Source organism: Oryctolagus cuniculus, chromosome 2, assembly GCF_964237555.1.
Source record: "Oryctolagus cuniculus chromosome 2, mOryCun1.1, whole genome shotgun sequence".
Taxonomy (NCBI): Eukaryota; Metazoa; Chordata; class Mammalia; order Lagomorpha; family Leporidae; genus Oryctolagus; species Oryctolagus cuniculus.
The window spans coordinates 65,833,940-65,855,523 of NC_091433.1; the positions used below are offsets into that span (position 1 = coordinate 65,833,940).

A 21,584-nucleotide genomic window follows, 5' to 3' on the forward strand; every position below is an offset into this window, starting at 1 on the left:
ATTAAATGCTTTTTCTTGGTAGATGATAAATAGGGAGACAGACTTCACACATTAGCCGCATGTCTGTCTACTAATACTGGGTAGAATTTTCTCTATAGGAACATATAGGTCACCCATAAATTTAATGCAGTTAGAGAATCATAGTTGTAACACCCTTTCATAGTTAGTATCCATTAGCTTCTAGGTGACAAGCATGTTTTCTGTGCACAGCAGTGAATCCTGTGCGCTGCCTCTCTAATACCTCAGGATGCTCCACAGGAGAGTAGAGTCTTCCTCTCCCTGCTCGCTACCTTTCCGTTGCTGTGAGACGTGGGCCTTTCATCCAGGCCGTTCTTTCGGATCTTTCTGTGAATAGTCCACTAAGCAACCAAGGCTCAGTCAGAAGAGATTTTATGACCACTCTGCAAGATTTCAAACTGGCCCAGAATTCACGTTCAGCCACATTTCCAAATTCTTTAGCCCCATTTGTTGGAAGCTAAAGGATATCGGAAAATAAAAAGGGTAGAAACTTGAACTGTGTGATGAAGTCTAATATTGAAAATGACAGTTCTTGACATGAAAAGCCTGCTGTACTAAATCTGAGGCTGGAGGTCAGAGCAACCCAAGGCTTCCAGGGATGTATTCGTGCTGTAGAAGCTTGGATCCAAGAGAAACACATGCGTGCAGGAGGATGAAAAGCAGAGCTGCTAGGTTCTTTTTCCTGACCACAAAATCCTGACTTCTTGTTTTGAAGGTTTAATTCCATTAACTGTCTTTAAAAAATACTTTTAAATTCGAGGAATATTTTCACTGGTAAAAAAAATAGTAAAAAATACTCTTGTTAACTTTTTCATCGTCATATCCAGAGCCCTCAATATGAATGTCACAGACTATACTCACTATTGTAACAACAGTGAGGTGTATTCTTTGGAGACACAGGAATACTGTTTGTATTTATAATTATTAGTGTGTTGGCTATAGTCAAAACATCTTACATCAGGGACAGCTCCCAGCTTAGGTGATCAAGTGTATTGGTAACTGTGTACAGTGCCTTGTATATGCTAGGTACTCAACAAACCTTAAACCTCTTCCTTAAAAGCTCATCTAAAAGTACATCCCTTGCATCTTAAAATTCCATAGAAGTGATGTTAATACTAATGCCTAGATTTCCAAGCTCATCCACAGTAGTTACTGAATTCGTTAGTATATGCTAGATGTATAACAGAGTGACTTACATTTTCCTGGGTTTTTAGTGTTTTGTTTTTTTGTTTTTTTGTGTTTTTTTTTGTTTGTTTTTTTTTTTTTTTTTTTTTTTTTTTTTTTGACAGGCAGAGTGGACAGTGAGAGAGAGAGACAGAGAGAAAGGTCTTCCTTTGCCGTTGGTTCACCTTCCAATGGCTGCCGCGGCCGGCACGCTGCGGCCGGCGCACCGCGCTGATCTGATGGCAGGAGCCAGGAGCCAGGTGCTTTTCCTGGTCTCCCATGGGGTGCAGGGCCCAAGCACTTGGGCCATCCTCCACTGCCCTCCCGGGCCACAGCAGAGAGCTGGCCTGGAAGAGGGGCAACCGGGACAGAATCCGGCGCCCCAACCGGGACTAGAACTCGGTGTGCCGGCGCCGCTAGGCGGAGGATTAGCCTAGTGAGCCGCGGTGCCGGCCGGGTTTTTAGTTTACAAGCCCTTTCTTGATGCTTGCTGCTTCTTCGTAGCCACCCTGTAAGTAGATAAGTCACAACATAACTCTTGTTGTCATAGAGATGAGGAAATCAAATACTGTAAAAAGCTACTGTCATGATTAAGAATGCAACTGAAGAAGTGTGTCCTGAAATCCTTGGGCTTCTGTGGGTTTATTGCCCTCCCTCCGTCCTCTCCCTGACTACATGCCTCCCTTATGGCTCTGGGAAGCCACTGATGAATGTTCTTGGGGAAGGTGTCAGGCAGGTAAGTAGGTAAGTCTAGCACTTTCAATGCTTTCAGTGATGAAATTTTGGAGCACTCGTTAGGTATGCTGTTAGCATAAAGAGAGAACTGGATTTGTCTCCACTAACATATTAAGCTTCTGGAAGTTTCCGTCTACCTTCCAGAAAGTAGGTCTAGTTGTCTTTTTGGTAGCCAGTGAACAAATTGCCTTTTAAATCATTAACTCTAAGGCTTGGCTTCTTGGTGAGAAGCAAACTCAGGGTCACAGAGGATTGGAATTAAGAACCGGATAGAAAGGACTGCCAAGGTAGAGGACTCAGACACAAATGCTCTCAGCTTGGGATGGGCATGAAAGAGAAGGGGAGAAGACGTCTCCATGTAGTAGTCTGGCCCATTGAGTGGCTTTAGCGGCTTGAGTCGGTCATAGGGACCAGCTCTCTTAGGATATTTTTTGAAGTTTGAGTCTCCTCAGTGAGGTAGATATTTTGAGGATGAGTGTGGCCTCCTCAATTTCTCTGTAAACTAGGAAGTTTCTTAAAGCCACTTTGAGGAAGACCTTGACCATGAAACCCTATTCAGTTCCCCCCAGTCAGGTTCAGTAATCTTACTTCTGCAGTTGTCTTACACACTTGAAATGTTAAATCTTCTAAATATCTTAAAGCAAAAAAAAAAAGCCTCAAGTATTTCTCATTTAGAAAAATTGGAAGAGAAATTGCAATAATAAGGCTTTTAAACTACTTCGGTTCTATAAAACTCCTTTTAAAAATGTTTCTACCAAGGGGACAGAAATGAATGAAAACTTCACAAATGAATGAGAAAAAGCTAAGATCTTTTATCTGAAAATAAAATGTATCTTAACTCAAATGTTAAAATTTGAAACAGAGCTAAAGTGTTTTAAAAGGATTTTATTCCCGTCAGTGCAGCAAATTAGCTAGTGACATTCAAAGTCCACCAAAGTCAAAATCTGCTAATCAAGAATGAAAATGGAATCATTAGGGTAAAATTACTGAGTTTATCTGGAGCAGTTTTGCCCATTAATTTTCCAGTCTGAAATGAAATCACTGTAAAGATATATCTATGAGTGTTCATTTTTAAAACTAATGTGATAACAATCTATCACATCACATTTTGAAGTAGCTTGAATGTGGAAAGGAGGGAAGACATTTCCAAGAGCACTGAGCTGTTTAAAAACCCTTTTGTCATTAGTGTGCCCCTGATTATGACCTGTCTCATGACCACACGTCGTGTGTGCATAGTCAGTTGAGATGTTTATGGATGGGACATTACAAACCAGCAGAGGAAATCCATTAACTCCCTCACTTGTTCTTCCTCTGGGGCTCAATATATAATTATTTATGTTCGAAGCAAAACAAAACCAAACCTTTTTACTCTTTTAGTACTCGGGAGAGCCTGGCTTCCAACACATCCAGCATTGTTGAAAGTAACCGTCGGCAGAACCCTGCTTTGAGTCCGGCCCACGGCGGAGCCGGGCCAGCCTTCAACTTCCGAGCCAGTACGGATCCCCCAGGCAACGAAGCTGAGAAACTACAGAAACCTTCCAACTGCTTGCAAGCTTCTGTTACTAGTGTGTGATAGTCACTCTGCCTCAGATCTTCTGTCTCGTTCGATACGGCCAAGTTTACGACACTGGGACTGACGTTTACATCTTCGGAAAGACAAGCATCTCAACCACAGTTTTTGTGCTTACTTAAACTGTGCTGCTAAGTAGGCTAGGGCAAAACAAAACAAAACACATCTTTATTTCAGAGTATTGCTTTTCACATTTTTGGCTCTGTAGCGACCGAATAGCAGTAGGGGTGATATGTATACTTTTGCTTCACTAACTGTATCTGAGCACACATAGGAAAGTCTAGACACTGTAAGTGTGATATGCATTTTCAATGTCATGCAGTTGCCGATTCCATATTAAAATGCCACAGATGAGTGTTGCTCCCGGTTTGTGGTTAAATGGCACCACAGAACTGATCCTTGACACTTCCAAAAACAAAAGCAAAAAAAAAAAATGCCCATGCCACCACGACATGTCAAATGCAAGGGTCTACTTAGGGAAATCCATGCCAAACTTCCCAGCAGGGACCACAGCCCTCTGTTTGTGAATTGTTTCTGCACCAGTCATTTTTCACTGTGAGTTCTGTGACGCTGTTTTGCAGGAGGCCGTGGAAGTGTGTCGGAAGGGGTCGCGAGGGAAACACTGGGAGTGCTGGCTTTCAGGATCTTGTTTTCAGGTGTGACGGATGCTTGTGTGATGTTGTAACCTTCCATGGTCACAGGCAGGAACATACAGGACCTTGAATCTGAAGTGGACAAAGGAAGGGAATCCCAGTTTGGATGGGGCACAGCACTAAGTGCTGGAAGAGGTCGTGTGGACTTGTCGAAGGTTTTCATCAAACCTTGAAGGAAGTTCGTTTCCTCCTTGTGATTCTTAGGATGATCCTATCTTACGATAATAGATACGATAATTAGTTTGTTTAAAAGCAAAATGTTTTTGTGATACAAATGAAGAGTATGGCCTGAGGATGCTATTCTTCCTAATGGAAGGACAGAAATCTATTTTATGTAGTTTTAAATAGAATGCCTAAATTAGGCGGTGGGAGATAATTTTTAGTGGTTATAGGAAAGAGCAAATTTAGGGAGAGTTGAACTTCAGGCCTTTTATTCCTGGGAAGATACCTATAAAGAAAATTTTAAAAGTAATTTTTGATCAGAAATACACATATGCCCATGTAATGAAAAACAGAATGTGCTCATTCTGCTAGTGTGGTATAACCATAATTTGTACTCCCCTGAAACTTATCAGAATAACAATTATGCATACATGAACTATGCCAGAGTAATGTTTACAGATACTTTGTGACAAAGTTCAGGAGGCTTGTATAGGTGGAAGTGTACCCAAGGAGTCCGAGTCATTTCAGATGGCTTTGTCAATGTTTTGCTTTCACTGACAGTTGTCTTGTTGGCTGCAGAGACCGGGCAGCAAAGGGGTTAGAAACAATTAAAACTTCAGTCTCCTAGGCAGGAGACATTCGAGAGTTCCATGTTTTATTTTCCAGGAACAATGGGCTAACTCTGTACGTAGTGGAAAACAGTTTGCAAAAGGGTTACTTATGATATGAGTAAGTGGTCTGACCTAAAGTTTTATTTAGTTTAGTGGCATGACCTGGTTTTGAAGCCATACACCATAAAGAATATATATATATATATATCCAAAAATAGATCTAAAATATTTTCACCTCAGATTTCAGTAATTGGCACAAACTTTGTGAGACACTTCTGTTTCCATCTTGGGTTTCCTCACTAGCAGTATGTTCAGAGGTGCAGACTGGCACTTAGCCAGACACATTCCTGACGCATTTGAATACTCACCATGCTTTGCAGGTATTTGGAAGTGCAGCGGATCAAACTGGACTCCTCAAGTTTGGCATAAATTCCTTTTTTGTGCTTATTGTGGTGAAACTTAAGCACTTTCTTAGTAAACTCCCACACCATCGAAATGCTGAAGCCAGTTGGTTTCCATACATGCCTTATTTCCTCCAAGGCATGCCTCGATTGCTCAGAATGCGTTCGTTCGTCTCACTGTTTAAATATGCCCGGAAGGAATGATATGTATCTAATAGACCTCATAGTCTGTTTCCTTGGGGAGTTGTATACCAGACGATTACTAAATTTTCCTGTCCAACTCCATTTTTTTCCAAAAACATGATCTCAAATTTTTATCATGCTATCAGTTCATAAATAACGCATCAGCCTTGAGTTGATCCTTGAAAGTGGCCACAAAATAATCACATGCTGTGCAAACAGGGAAGGAGACCATTACGTTCAGGAGAAGCTTTGAAATGGGAATTAATCAGTATTTCACAGGAAATAGTTTCACAGAAGACATTATTCAAATAAAATGTGTACACTATTTGCCTGATGCTATGGGGTACACGATTTCAAAAAACAAAAAGCCTCCCTTAGACCAGCAGCTCTTAGCCTAGAAAATGATGGCCTGTAAATATAGATGTACCACGTAGAAATGCCCCCACCTGCATCTAGTGGGAGCTTGCTGGGGAGGGGTGCTGGCAGGACACGCATGACAAACGTGATGTGTGAGGCTTTCGGGGCCCAAACCCTCAGGCCCTCTCCAAGCTTTGCCAATATCCTTTTCGTCCAGTGAAATCACAGCCTTGTGTTACCTGCCTGCTTAGCTAGTCCTCGAGCTTATCAACTGAAAGGTTTACAAAACTGAATCTGGTTGAATCTCTGTGTAGCATTCAACTTGAAAGGGTCAACACATCTGTCGGCATTTTGCACACTTATGTATTATTATGATACAGCACATTACTTTATGGTAATTTTTATTTTTACATATAACTACCTCCATAAATTTGATGAAATGGCAGCAGTGCGTTCAAGTGTATTGTTCAGAAAAGCAAAGTTTAAAACTTTCTTAAATGTTAGGCCATGGCATTGTGTGTGTGTGTGTGTGTGTGTGTTAGTGATTGTCTCTGTGGACTCATGGCTTTTTCATTGCCGTGGTTTTCCCTTACAACATTATTTGGCTTTCAGATGTAATCCTGTCCTCTCTCCCCCATGAAAGCTCACTTGATTTTGTTACGAGTGAACAGAAGTCTAAAAATTCTTGTCTTTCTCCTCCTCTCTATTCCTGCTAAAAGTTCTCTCTGGCACAGAGCCAGTTGGTAAACATAGTTTGACAAGCTATATGGAAATCTGATTTGAATTCTAGGTTTTCAGTAATGGAAGACACACAAGAAGTTTGGGTGGCCAATTTTGAAGCACTTTGGGTCTCTTCACCTTCACTCACATGCTACCACAGCAAGCCCAAACTTCACTTTAATGAAACGAGCTGGGCTGTATATTCCACACTTTGGTTAAATAATTTGTATTCCATTTTCTATCATTTGTGCATCTCAGGGGACCTTAATGACCATATGAAAAGGGCGGGGGTGCCATCAAATAGAGAAGTAGAAAAGCTGAGAGGGGAGTAGCTAGGTAAAAAAAAAAAAAAAAAAAAAGCAAAGTACTGCTTCTCTGCTGTTGGGAAGTTCAAGTTCAGGAAGCATACATTGAAAGTTAATCTGGAGTAGCAATGATCTGAACACCAGCTGTTCCCAAATCTCTCTCTCATAACCCAACCAGCATTTCTAAAATGTAAATTTAAATCCTGTTCAGTCCCCAGGGAGGGGAGAAACCTGTTCAGTGGAAACCGAAGCATTGCTCCCTTTTTAGGTTGGCACAGCTTTGTAAAATTCTACCCAGGATAAACCACTTATCACCACAAAGTGTACTTGAAAAAAAAGTTTTTAGCTTAAATTATAGGCATATTCCTCACAACACAACAGTAATCACTTTTTTAAAAAAAACAAATCTCTCCATGTATAACATGAGCAGTGTTCAGAACTTGGTTAAGAAACCAACAACAACTGATGATGACTTTGCACAGTTCATTTTGGGATCTCAAAGTGCTTCCAAAGCATTCAGATTCACAAACAACTAAACACAGTGGGTCATATTTATAATCCCCATACTTGAATAAACAAAAGGGGTGACCTCAGACCACCCAGAAACACAGTGGCAGCTATCAAGATCTATTTTCTATCTGTTTGATAGACCTTCATGGGAAATCACTAAATACAATGCTATTTTTCTGATGTGTGCTAATAAAGTCAAAGAAAACAAGTGCAACTTTACACCTTTGTCCATTTTCATTCAAGAGGTTCAGGGTGCTTGGAATTTTGCAACTCAGCACACCTTGCTGGCATCAGTTGATGAAGTGGGAGGTTACTAGATTCACCCAAACGTCACCCCACTCAAAGACAGATCTAGACACACACCCTTGTTTACAGATTCACATTGGGTCTAACTCCTGTGCTAAAATACCCACCTTTCAGGAACATGGCTGCTCCTGGCAGTGGAAGGTGCTGAAACAAAATTTTAATTAAAAACTTTATCAAATATTCTTCATAGTGCTCTGAGCACAATAGAAATTCAGTCCTAACTATGGAGCCCTACTTTGGAGGATCTCGATTTCTGAGGGAGCTGATGGGTTCTGAGTGTCTTCTCAGGTTAGGAGGTACACGATCCCTCACAGGGGTCTTCAACAAACCACGGGGCGGTCATGGAACCGACCAGCAGTGCCCTGTCAGGCCACCGTGGACCCAAACAGAGGTGATCTCTCCTTCCCTCCCCGCCTCCGCCTCATTCCCCCTACACAGTCGTGGCTGTTGTCAGTCATTTAGGGCTTGGGGGAAGTTAGGTCCCAGGAAAAATGAATGCAAAACCCGTGGTGAACAGTTTGCTTTGGGTTCATAAAATGCTGGTGAGGAAGAGACGACTATCAGTTTGAGCTTTGCCAAGTAAGATCAAAGAATCCGTTGTCATCCCATCCCTCTCGCAGAAGGGTTTTACAGCATTAAGACTAAATCCAACATTTTTCCATAGATTTTTCTTTAGGAGACATCTCGTAAATTATGTATGTGAAAAAAAAAAATCATGATCCATTTTCCTTGTGTGTTTGAAACAGACGTTGGCGTCTCCCTGCCTGAGTCAGTCGCTGCGTGTTTTGCAGCAGCCGCCCGAGAGGTTCCCAGTGATGGCTCCTCTACCGTGGAATCCTGTGTTGTTACAGTTGTTCTATGACTTACAGTTGAGGGTTTGCAAGCCTCCGAATTCTACAAGGCTCCAGGGGGACCAACCCTCTTCTGATTGCCTCTTTTGAGTTACAGGGCTTTAATCAGCGAGTGCTGGCTTCAAGTGTGAACAGACACACCTGATGCCAGTGAGGGAATGGGGTGTTTGCAAGTGGGGAAGCAATGACTCTGGAAGGTTAGAAGCTTCAGTGGGCCTTGTACAGCTTCCCACTCCCTGGGCAAAGGCTGACCCTGACACCCCCAGTTCCCGTACTCGCACCACAAAGAGGTACCCGACCTGAGACCTGAGGTCTCCGTATCAGGCCTCTGCCGTTCCAGGAAGTTGATCTTGCAGAACACACTCAGCAGCTCCTCCCCTTCCTGTCCTCTGAGCGCCCCCCTCCCTGCCTCCTTCCTAGACCCTGACACAACGCCACGGTTTCCACATTGGAAGGGCAGAATGCTGTGCAATGCTGTGCACACACGCTGAGTTAGGAACAGCTGCCCAGGGGTCACCTTCATGTAAGTATTGACAGCTGCAAATTAAAGTCCTTGGAGCAGCTAACATAGATACTACTTTCTAGAAGAGAATTAAATGTAAACGTCAAGTTTAAAGGGATCATAATTCTGCAGGTATCTTTCTCTGAGTGACTGTGACTATTGCATTAGGGTAAATGAATTAAGAAGTACAAGTGGGATTTACTGTATGTTAGAAAGGAGTTTTGCAGCCAAGACTGCCTTGAATACAATGTGTTTGCACTGAAAAAAAAAATTTTAAATTACTTGGTCTCTGGTTGCTGTAAGGTCATCCAAGATGGATGTTCTGTTTATATTGTATAGTATTTCATATGAAATAATTACGGTTCATGAAACGTCTTCCCTAATGTTACTGATTTATAACAGCACATTTGTAACATGGTTTTTATCGTGTCAGTGTACCATATTGTAAATGATGATTACTTGTCATGCTTAGTATAATAACTTAAAAGAAAAAAAAAGGACAGGGATTTTTGTAAGTCTATATTTGAAAGTCCCTCCATATGGTAATATTGTGTTCATGTTGTTTATGTAGTGTTGTGTGAAATATCCATTTTGGATTGTGTTACTTTTTAAGATATTAAATAACATTTGGTTATATGTCTAAGTGGAATTTTTTTTGGTATGTGAGAGAAAACATTTCAGGTGAGATAAATTTATTTCTCTTCAGTTGATATGATTTCAAAATAAATTTTTCATGCATGTTCGTTATTAGAGCTTTTGAGTTAAAACAACTAAGAATTGAAATTTCTGATCAAAATTCTTTTCTCCAAGAATGTTGAAAAAAAAATCATGGCTAATTTTTAACCATTTGAATTTAAAACAGAGTAAAGGTTAGAGTTAGAGATGCATATAGTTGTTTTCTGTAAAGTTATACAGTAATGTGTTGAGTTGTGGGGTTTCCCTTTTTTTTAGCACTTAACGTCACAATTTTAACTCTAGTCAACACTAGGAAGCTGTTCACATATTCCAAGGAGGCCCTTGCAGAAGCCCGGAGTCCTGCTATGTTTTATTGCCTTCAGAATATATTATGCAATCAGCCCTCCAATATGGGTGCCACATTGCAGATACATTCAGTGTCCTCAGGCTGAAACTATTCAGAAAAAGTAAATTACATCTGAGCTGAACAGTACAGGCTGGTTTTGGTCATTATTCCCTACATGGTAAAGTATAGCAGCTACTCACCTCTAACACACATTATTGTTATTTACATTGAATTAAGCACTACAAGTAATCCAGAGAGGGTTTAAAGAATAGAGGAGGAGGTGTGTAGGTTCTGTGCAAATACCACAGCGTTTCCTGAGGGAAGTCCTGGAACGAATCCCCAGCAGGTGCCAGGGGACAACTGTGTATTCTTTGATTCTCCTTGGTGGCACCAAATCTTTGAAGAATGGACTCCATTTCTTCAAGCCAAAAGTCGTTTGCTGTTAAGTGAACGATTCAGCTAGACAACACCATTTTTTGTCAAAATCACTAAGGAACCTGACTTTCTTGGTAAGACAACACCAAAAGACTTCCAAAAATAGTTTCAAATGGTAACGGTGTCTTTTGGGTAAGTGTAGAATCTCCAGGATGATGACCTTGAAGAACAAATCTTGTTTGCGTGGAATGCACTTGTTTTAAACTGTTTCATCACAGACACTTCCTTTTGCAGGCATGACACTGGAAAGAACAAGCATCCTGGGAGTGTGCTGGGCGTTCTTGCCCAGGACCCAGTGCTGCTCTGGTGGTGGGAAGCTTTGTTCCTTTCAGAACAATCGGTGGACGAGTGGAGGCGAGAGGAGGAAGCGCCGTGGCTGAGGAGATGGATGGCAGGATTCCGACTCCTTGGAGAGAAGGGTCACAGCTCATAAAGATCTTTTCTTTCCAAAGGAAATGGTATGGTTTTAACTTATTTTTAAGTATTTGGAGTTGTGGATTTGTTTTCCCCCCTTTCTGTAAAGAAAATCCAAGCCAGAGTACTCAGTACTTTCCTCCTAACCTTTTGGTTGGTGGCTGTGAAATTTAGAACCATTGAGTATTAAAAAAGAAGCCATTCACCTGACTTTAATAACAGATTTAACTGTAAAAATTTATCCCTACTGTGGGAATACTTGGATTTAGTGATAGTCCCCCTCTTCAGGCTCAGTGTCTGCAGACTTTTCCTGTCAAACAGATAGTTTATCATGGAGCAAATGAACAAGTGCATGATTAATATATTCATATAGCACACGGCTCCATCCACACAGGAATTTCAAGAAAGCTCAGGGCACCTGCCCTCAAGATAAGGTGGATATCGTGTGTTTTGGTGAATCTTAAGAGGAATTACACTAGGAGTATGATGTTAAGAGTGGGAGACACAATTTGTTAGATAAGCGAGGCCAAAGAAGTTCCTTTGGAATCCAGACGACCATGTGAAACCACAGTCAGTACTCTCTGTCCTTGGGATCAACTAACAGTGTAGGTTTTATCAAGTGTGGATCAAAAAAATTGTTTTTAGTTGAGTCTGTTTTGTACTTATACAGACTTTATTTCTTGTCATTGTTCCCTAAGCGACAGAGAATGACCCCTCATACAGCATTTATGTTGGTTGCATCAGGAATTGTGAGTAACCTGGAGCTGATTTAAAGTAGACAGGAGGATGTGCACAGGTTAAATGCAAATCCCACACTGTTTTACCAAAGGGCCTTGAGCCCTTTCACAGATCTTCTTACCTGTGGGATGTCCTGGAACCAGTTCCCCACAGACGCCAAGGGACAGTCATACTGGAGTTCAGTCACATGCCAGTTCTCACCCAGATCTAGGACTTTGGGGCTGTTCTGTGCTGATCAGATGGAATGAACATCCTCTCCCCTGAGCCGGCCTGTGCTGCTCTGGGTGACCGTTTCGATGCGTTATTTAACCAGCCCCAAATGCCAACAGATGAATTCCTCCCAGGTCAGCTTCTCACATTTCCTTTGTTATAAAGCTCCATGCAGTGTTTTTCTTTTGTATTACTTTGGGTTTATTTTACTTTATGACTCTCTCCTTCATTTAATATCAAGGATTTTGATTTGTCTGTTACTATCCTGTTAACATTGAACTCAGTTCTTGGTCTCAGGGACCACAGTTGACTACTAGCATTTTAAATTTATGGTTATGTGTCCTTACTGTCCTAAAGTTCGCAGACCACGATCGTCCCTCAATCTCATTTCCACTCATTTTTGCATAAAGAGCCTGTTTTTCTCCATCACTTCTATGGAAATCTTCTATCAGCTGGTTCATCAGAGCCCTGATAAATAATTGGCGCTTGCAGATATGCACAGATAGATAGATGATGGGTATAGTATATTAAAGATCTTTGCATTCTTGTCGTTTGCAAGTGACAGTGAAACCAAAGGAGGTGTCCTGTGAAGGGGCTGTTGTTTGACTTTCCTGCGACTCCCTTCTAATCATGTGTTGAGAATTTATCTTGAGAAATTCTTTTTGGACCTTTTTATACCTGTGCTTGAAACCAGCACATGCCATTCTTTGTGACTGTGGGCAAAAATTTTTCCCTGAAGGGCACTTTCTTAGCTTTTCCCAGCAAGATGGCATTCCCAGCTAGAAGCCAGACATGTAGATGCTGCAGCCGCTGGGGGCAGCATCCTGCTGTCCTCCCTCTCCACTGGCTCACAGCGTCTCTGTGCTGTTCCATCACTTCTGACCCAACATTCCCCTCCATCCTCTCTTGGTTGTTCTGGTGCTTTTCTGTGACTAAGCTGAGTGCCCCTGCTCTGTTCAGTGTTCTTGGATTCTCCTCTCCTTTGAAGTGAGTAACAGCTCAATGGTTCCAGTGTTTAGGGATTGTAGGTCTGGCCTGCACAGTGTGGCTTCACATGCCATTGTCAGTAAGACAAGTGTGACAGCTAGCTGACAAATCTCAAATGCATTGCACATAGGTCTTTTTGCTTTTTTTCCTCTGTAGGTTGTTTGAGGTCAGCTCATCAGAGGGCATCGGGGCTGAATGTCAAAGGATCCCTGTTCAGACTAGGAAGGTCTCGAGACAGCAATGACCTTACAAACAGAAGGTGCCATTTCTACAGTTATTCGCCAGCTGTGTCTCCTGTCTTTAAAAGGGAACCAATGAGGTAGATGGGTTCCAGGTGGCCCCATAAAAAGTTAAACGAATGAGTGTAATGAGAGAGCATCTTTTAAAATTATTTATGTATTTGTTAATTTGTGACTGAGAGAGGGAGATGGAGAGTTCCCATCCACTGGTCACTCCCCAGATGCCCACAGCAGCTGGCTCAGGGTCGGGTAGGCCTAAGGCAGGAGCCAGAAACTCAACCCAAGTCTCCTACTGGGTGGTAGGGATGCAAGTACTTGGGTCATCGACTGCTGCCTCCCAAGGTGTGCATTAGTAGAAAGCTGGAACTGGGAACAGACCCAGGACTCAAACCCAGGCACTCCCCATGTGGGGTGTGGGCCTCCCAACAACAGCTTAGCCATCTCAGCTGGATGCCTGTCCTGAGAGTATCTTTTCCAGTTGCCTCACTTTAGCCAGTTGGTAAAACTACCAGTGTGCCAGAAATGCCTACCTAAGGATTTTGGCAGTCACTATATTTTATAGTTTTGGGGAGCAAAGCTCTTCTACTGCATTTTCAAAATAAATAAGGTTTTAGATTTACAGAATGATGGCAGTGGTAGCACAGAGAATTCTAGTAGTCCCCATATCCAGTTTCCTCTATAGTAGCATCTTACATAAGTATGGCAACATAGCCACAATCAATGAACCAATATTGATATGTTATTGACTATAGCTTATACTTTATTGATATATCCTAGTTTGTCTCTACTGTCATTCTCCTGTTCCAGAGGCCCACCTGGGATCCCATGTTACATTTAGTGCCCATGTCTCTGTCACCATGATCTGAGACAGTTTCTGAAACAGTCTTCATTTTTGATGACCTTGATAGTCACGGGGAATTCTGGTCTAGTATTTTGTATATGGGAGTTATGTCTTACACTTTTCTCGTGAGAAGGCTGGGGCCCTGCGTTTTGGGGACAGGACCACCGAGACAGTGCCGCTCTGGGCATGTCGGGAGGACGTACTGTTTGTCCTGACGCACCGCTGTGGATGCTCTCCTTGACATGCGCATTGGCGCTTGCCCGCCAGGCCTCTTCACTGCGGAGTTACCCTTTATTCCTCTGTTTCCATCCTTTTCTCATTGGGAGAAAGCCACTGGGTGCCGCTTAAAGGGTGAGAAGTTGTGTTCTGCCTCCTCAAGGGTGGAGTGTCTAAAGTTATTTGGAATTAAAGGGCCTTTGTTGCTTTGTCTCCATTATTTATGAATTCAATCATTAATTCATATCAGTACAGATTTGTGGGTATTGGCTTTATACTTTGGGTTATAGCTCATGACTAGTTATTTCATTGTTCAAGTTTTTCCAGTTATTGTCCACTTGTTTTGAGCACTGCCTAACTCTAGCACTACCAGATGCTTTAGACTCATTTTATTTCTTTCCTACCCCAGTGCTGGAATCACTTCTTTCTTGAACAGCCCTGGTTCCTTTTGTTGAAGAACAGTGTTAGAAACAAAGACCTGGCTATTACATGTGTGCACTGCTACTGGGAGTCACTGCTTCTAGGTCCTCTTAGCTGATAGAGCGAGGAAATTATACCCACACACGTACACACATGGATGCTTTATGAAGTAGGAGAAAAGTTCATTTTGGTGCAAAAAGGTATAAAAATCTATGTATTGTATTTTCTCAAAACACATTTTCTATGAATTCTAAGACCTCTCAGGGGTGTGTGTGGGGGTGGGGGTGGGGTATATTAACCAGCACAGGTACGTATATGTATAGATCTCTGTATGTAACCATCTGTATCTCTGTTAGCCTAATGTGAGTCCATACTGATGTCTCTAACTGGAATCTCTTGCTACCTGGATCAGTCTTGCCTCCTCCTTGCTTATCTGTAACTCCCCACTCTAACAGTAAGAAGACTGGGCCCCACCACCTGCACCCTTTACTTTGCATTCAGATGAGAGTGCATGAACAGTATTGTGTCCACTGCATTCTAGAAAACTGATTTGATAAATGTGATAACAGCGAAGAAAAATGAAAAAGTTTCTCAGCTCATCCTAATGGGTGGCTTAGTGTGACAGTGAAGATCATGAGCTCATCAGTGGCATTACAGGATGTTCTAGAGAACTTTAAGATGTTGAAGAAAGGGTGGTATTAATATTATTTAATTTGGGGCCGGCACCGCGGCTCAATAGGCTAATCCTCCGTCTGCAGCACCAGCACACCGGGTTCTAGTTCCGGTTAGGGCGCCGGATTCTGTCCCAGTTGCCCCTCTTCCAGGCCAGCTCTCTGCTGTGGCCCGGGAGTGCAGTGGAGGATGGCCCAAGTCCTTGGGCCTTGCACCCGCATGGAAGACCAGGAGAAGCACCTGGCTCCTGGCTTCAGATCAGCACGGTGCGCTGGCTGTAGCAGCCATTTGGAAGGAAGACCTTTCTCTCTATCTCTCTCTCTCACTGTCTAACTCTGCCTGTCAAAAAAATATATATTATTTAGTTTGGATATTTCCTGGTGTCACACTATCAGTACTTAGAAAGAAGGCTGTCTGTTGACTTAATAGCAAAGATGTGCCATGTGTTAGTAACCCCCCCCCCCCCACTTCTCGTCTCTGCATATCTAATTTTTACCACATTTAAGGCTCAGACTAAATGCCATTTCATTCACAAGGACTCTTCGGAGCTCCACTCGCCACTCTCAGGCCCTGACAAAACTATAGCCTCCTTTCTTTTATGGTACAACATCGGTGATGTCCAAAAGAACTTACGACTCCTGCCCAAGGCCAGGCCCTCAGCTGAGGAATCTGTACTTGCCATTGTTTCCCGATGGCCCTTGTGAGCGTTGAGACCTTCAGTCGGCGCACTTGGACAACAGGTGGGCTCCATGTGAGGGTTTTCTAGCAGGACTGCAGACATGTGGAGGTGTTGATCAGGGCTGCTTCTGACCTTCTGAAAATGTGCTCAGAGCTGCTGCTTCCTTCCTCCCAGTGTCTTTAAGATCAGAGCAGAAGACCAGGAGCTAGGCTATGGCATTTGAAATGTCAAGAAGCTGTTCAAAGATTAGAAGTGCAAGGGGAAACTTCAGGCCCATCTTACTCTAAGTGCACAGATCCTGTGCTGCTTTTGGGCTGTGACTCTGTGGAGCAGCTGTGTTTCTGCACAGGTCTCCTGAACTTGTGTGCAAGAAGCACAGGATGGTAAGGAAGCTAAGAGAGCCATTGAGCGAGCAGGTCAGGAGAAGCCACTGACACGTGCAGAGGATAGATCTTGCCGGGCAGAAGGTGCCTGGGGGACTGGGTCTCTCTAGTATGGTACAAAATGGTTGGAATATCTAGGACCATGGTCACAATGTGTTTCCTTTTAACCATATCTTTAAAAAAAAAAAAAAAACATTTATTTATTTACTTGAAAGAGAGGAGAGAGAGAGAGAGAAAGGTCTTCCATCCGCTGGTTCACTCCCCAGTTGGCTGCAACCGCCAGAGCTGTGCCGATCTGAAGCCAGGAGCCAGGAGCTTCTTCTGGTCTCCCATGCAGGTACAGGGGCCCAAGGACTTGGGCCATCGTCTGCTGCTTTCCCAGGCCATAGCAGAGAGCTGGATCGCAAGTGGAGCAGTCAGGACTCGAACCAGTGCCCATATGGGATGCCGGTTCTTCAGGCAGCGGCCCCACTTGCTGTGCCAGAGCGCCGGCCCTTAACCATATCTCAAATCTATGGCTTATGCAAACTTCCCGTAAAAGTGTAACCAAAAAATAAAAACTTTCTCCTGGTCTAAGTCACTCCCCCCGTCTTAGCTGCAAGTTCTCTGTTTCTCGCCATTGCTTCCCCCAGCCTCCTGCTCTTTCTATTTCACATCTGTAGGATTTTGCCTACAGCTGAGTCTTCATTTTAGTATTCTCATTTCTTCCACCCCAACAACTGCACACTTTTAAACCAAGTCTTTAAATTTCATTTGTTGGTAAGCTTTTCGTATCTTCCTAAGGCAGCTTCCCCAGCAATTCCAGGCCATTTTGTAGTTGTTATGCATTTATTTTAAAGCTTAGCTAGGGAGTTTGAGTACTAGCAAACTACTTGCTGTTACTCCCAAATACTCAGAGTAGCTGGTTTGCTTTCCTTTTTTTTTTTTTTTTTTAAGATTTTTAAATTTCATTTGAAAGAGTTACAGAGACAGAAGTCTTCCATGTGCTGGCTCACTCCCAAAATGGCCGCAACGGCCAGATCTGGGCCCATCCAAAGCCAGGAGCCAGAAGCTTCATCTGGGTCTCCCACGTGGGTTTAGGGGCCCAAGCACTTGGGCCATCCTCTGCGGCTTTTCCAGGACGTAAGCAGGGAGCTGGATCAGAAGTGGAGCAGCGGGGACTCCGCTCTGCCCCGAGGTTGGTGGAAGGTGAAGGGGGACTTAATGCTTCCTGCTTGAACAGGAGCCCCCAGATCCACAGTTCTTAGAGGCCGTCCCCCTCCTAATTTACCTCCTAATTTGTGTATATGCTACAATTTTTCTAGAATAAACAATCTATTTGGAAATCACAAAAAAGTAGAAAAATGAAATGTTTCAGGACTCAGTAAACGGAAGAAGGGTCATAAGTTGTAGCTTCTACACCTGCCTCCCCTCTTTTCATGCTCTCCAGCTCAACTGTGTCCTGATTAGCCAAGTCTTTCCTTTCTCCACGGTGTCTTCTGGCCACGTCCCCTTTGACAGAGACAGAATCTCGAAGCAAACTGGTTTCTCTTGAGTATACAAAGTCTTGTTAACTTTGTCAAGTTGCAAATCAGTGTGTTTCCTGCCATGCAGAGCAAGCCATTCTGGTTTCAGGAAAGTGCAACCAGAATTTTAAAATAATGAGGTAAGGTTAAAATGAAAAAAAAAAAGAAAAAGAAAAAAGAAAAAAGAAAGGCAGGACGAAAGATAAGTATCATTTCTTCCTTTAGGCAGAGTAAAAGCGTCGATTTTTCAGGAGCGACAAATGAGTCACAGTCTGTGTGATTTGTTCTCCTCGTTCTTTATAGTAGTGCTTGAACATGCTTCCCAAAGGACTTGTCACAGCGGACTCCTCTGCCTGAAGAATCCAACTGAGACTCTTCAGACACTTCCTCTGGATACCCAGAAATCAAGTGCGGGTCAATTAATGTTATGCTCAGTTAATGCTAATTATAATCTGTAATAAGAATATCTAAATCAGTGACTTTAAAAATATCAGCCCCCCCCCAAAGTAGTCTGTTATAGAGGATGCATTATTGAAATTTCAGACCTTGTAGACTGGGTTTTCACAAAGCCAGATGAATGAGGTTCAAATTTGAATGCACCTTGAATACTGCTTTTCCAAGTTGAGAAACGAATAATTCATTATTTGAAGAAGGAACCCAAGTCAATGAAAAGATTACACACAATAGATCTGCATGTATCTTAATATCATTTAGGTATTAATTTTGATTCAATAGATATTTTTAGAGACAAATATTAAATGCTTTCCCTCTGGTTGTTGGAATCCTAATAGCTTCTAGGGACATAAGGGAAAAGACATAATCATTGCCTTTTAGGGAATTAGAAAGGAAAGTCACTCCTACACATGGAAAAGTGTGATGCAGTCAGGGTGCAAAATGCTCCAGAACACCATGGGAAACTGCACCTGTTTGGAGTCAATCCAGATTCCAGAACTATCCCAACTGTTCCCTAACTGTGAGATCTGGCAGCCAATATAACTCATCTAACCTCTGAGGCTCAGGTTTTGGGGTTGGAGTCTGCCTCCTCTACCTCCCAGTGACTTGTATGAGGTTTCAGTGAGAGCCATGAAATTGTATATATTAAGTAAGGTACAAAACCAATCTTGTGACATTTTGCAGGCTCAGGGGTGACGGAGTTGACTTTGTACTTTTGCAGCAGGGGTATTATTACAGACAATTGGGATTTAAGCCAGGCCTTTAAAGAAGGATGAGATCTTGGTAAGAACAGGGGTTTGGAGAACATTTCAGGCATGGATAACAAAAGACTTAAAAGCAGGAGCAGCAAAGATAACATTTGCAAGACTGAGAGTATGTGTAATTAATCTTCCTCTAAACTGGACGTTTAGTGTCATAAATGCCATTTGTGAATGTGGAGAGGAGGTTAATACTACAGAGCATTGAAGATGAGCACTGGAATGTGACACAGTGAAAGTTTGTCACATGTTACTGCTTCATGCCTTGTCTTCAGATGGAATCACTACCCCTCACCCCCATCTTCCCCTCCAATTAATGGCTCAAGTCTGACTTTCAAGAGGAAGTCTCTGTCTTGGCCCATTGCCCTGCAATCATTTGGCAGTCTTGTGTTCTTTGCTTTCCTTCCTTTTTCCAAGGGCATCATGTGTAGACCCAATTGGGTTATGAAGTCCTTGAAGCTGGAAACATTTGTCAGCCCTGTCTTCTCCCAGAGCCTGACAGTGGTGGAATCCAGGTTGTTATTGCTGCTCTGTGGCTGACAAACTCTTTCTTCCTGTTTGATATTCACATGGTCACTGATTCTGACAGATCCTCTTGCAGTTCTGTTGGTAGATTCAAAGGATCACTCACAAAGTAACTGTATTAGATAGCTTTCTGTTACCGAGGCCCCTACGTTATAAAGAGAAAGGCTTATTTGCCTCAAAGTTTTGTAGTCCAAGGTTGAACGGTCCCATTGGTTTGGCCTCTAGTGAGGGAATCAGATGACAGTGGTTGGCTATCTGTGGAGGACTGCGTGGTGAGCTAGAAAGCAGAGCCGGAAATTGAGTCCAAATGGACAGGCTTTGATAATAGCCCTGTCCCGAGAACTACCTTCTGAATACACACCCCTGATGACCTAAGGACCTCCCACTAGGCCACAGCTCCTAAAGTGTCTACCCCTTCCCAATAGCATCTCCCTGGGGACCAAACCTTTAATACATGGGCCGTTGGGAGATATTCACCATCCAAACTGATATTTATTTATTTATTTATTTATTTATTGACAGAGTGAACAGTGAGAGAGAGAGACAGAGAGAAAGGTCTTCCTTTTCCATTGGTTCACCCTCCAATGGCTGTCGTGGCCGGCGGCACTGTGGCCAGCGCATCGCGCTGATCCGAAGGCAGGAGCCAGGTGCTTCTCCTGGTCTCCCATGGGGTGCAGGGCCCAAGGACTTGGGCCATCCTCCACTGCACTCCCAGGACATAGCAGAGAGCTGGCCTGAAAGAGGAGCAACTGGGACAGAATCCAGTGCCCCAACTGGGACTAGAACCCGGTGTGCCGGCGGCGCAGGTAGAGGATTAGCCTAGTGAGCCACGGCGCTGGCCTCAAACTGATATTTAAACCATAATGAACAATAATGAACTCACACTTGTATAGACAAAAAACCAAATGTTATTTTTCATACTTATGAAATACCCATAATTTTGTGTGCAATTACCAAATGATATTCATGAATGTAAGGATGCTATAATCTTTCTATATGTTTGATTTGACATGGCTAAATAGAAAACCTGTATTTTGAATTCCAAAACAATCCTTTTCTGATTTATTTCCCTGCTATTGTGGTTCTTTCTATGATCCTCTGTTTGGTCTTTGAGGATCTTAGGACCTCTTTCCTTCTTATCCCCGAGCCTCAACTACTTCAATACCTTAACCTTTAGCCCAGACTCTCCCTGAATTTCAAATTGATTCTCTCCATTTCTTCAAAACCACTATTCCAAGCTCTACTTGCATCTTTCTCATCAGAACTTGGTCTTCCTGTGTGCCCGGTGTCATCTGAGTATCCAGTGAACCACCAACTTGGCCAAACTCACAAACCCAGGAGCCCCCTCGACGCCTTCTTCTCTCCTTCACACCCCACAGGGAATCTATCCCCATGCATCTCTTGAATCAGTCTACTTACATCCAACTGCCCCAGGAGCTGCTAGTCTAGGTTCCCATTAGATCTGCCTAAAATATTTCAGTAGCCTCTTCTTCGATGCCTGCCTTCTGTTTTTGCTACACTGGGGCTGGAGGCATCTTTCTAAAATACAAGTCTAATTACGTTAGTCCTTTACTGAAATCCTTTCAGTGTTCAGGGTTGGGTTAGGTGGATTTATCTCTTTACCAGAGCCCATTAGGTCTTGATCTCTCTGTGCCACCTCTCATCCTTCGTAGTGCTCCATCCAGAACCATTGCTTGGGCTCTTCCTGCCTCCAGATTGTTCCAAAGACTAATGTATAGCTGGAGCAATCTTTCCTGCTTCCTTTGCACCCATCTTGTCTCCCATTCACTCTTCAGTCTTGACATTTCATGGGCCTGGCCTTCACGGTGTATCCTAGTTTGCAGTACCTGGAGAAGAAGCACCTGTATGGATCTTCTTCGCCCTCACACTTACTACTCAGAATAGGAGATTGCTTTGTCTCAGCCTAGGTTCCCTGGAGGCAGATTCTGAGATGAAGATGTGTGCAGGACTGAATGCTCTTGAGATCAGTCTCCCTGGGGAAACAGAAGGGCAGGGCGGGGAAGAGGGACTGGCTAAAGA

General features: G+C 43.0%; 1 protein-coding gene across 12 annotated transcripts in view; it reads left to right on the plus strand.

The window, feature by feature from the left end:
• Positions 1-9,684, plus strand: part of STOX2 (storkhead box 2) — a 310,137-nt gene extending 300,453 nt beyond the window's left edge. For all 12 annotated transcript variants that reach the window (XM_051832750.2, XM_051832732.2, XM_051832726.2 and 9 more), the window contains one exon: positions 3,295-9,684. In XM_051832750.2, the coding sequence (XP_051688710.1) occupies positions 3,295-3,490 (196 nt within the window). In that variant the 3' untranslated portion in view covers positions 3,491-9,684. The remainder of the gene's footprint in view (positions 1-3,294) is intronic.
• Positions 9,685-21,584: the final 11,900 nt, after the last annotated feature.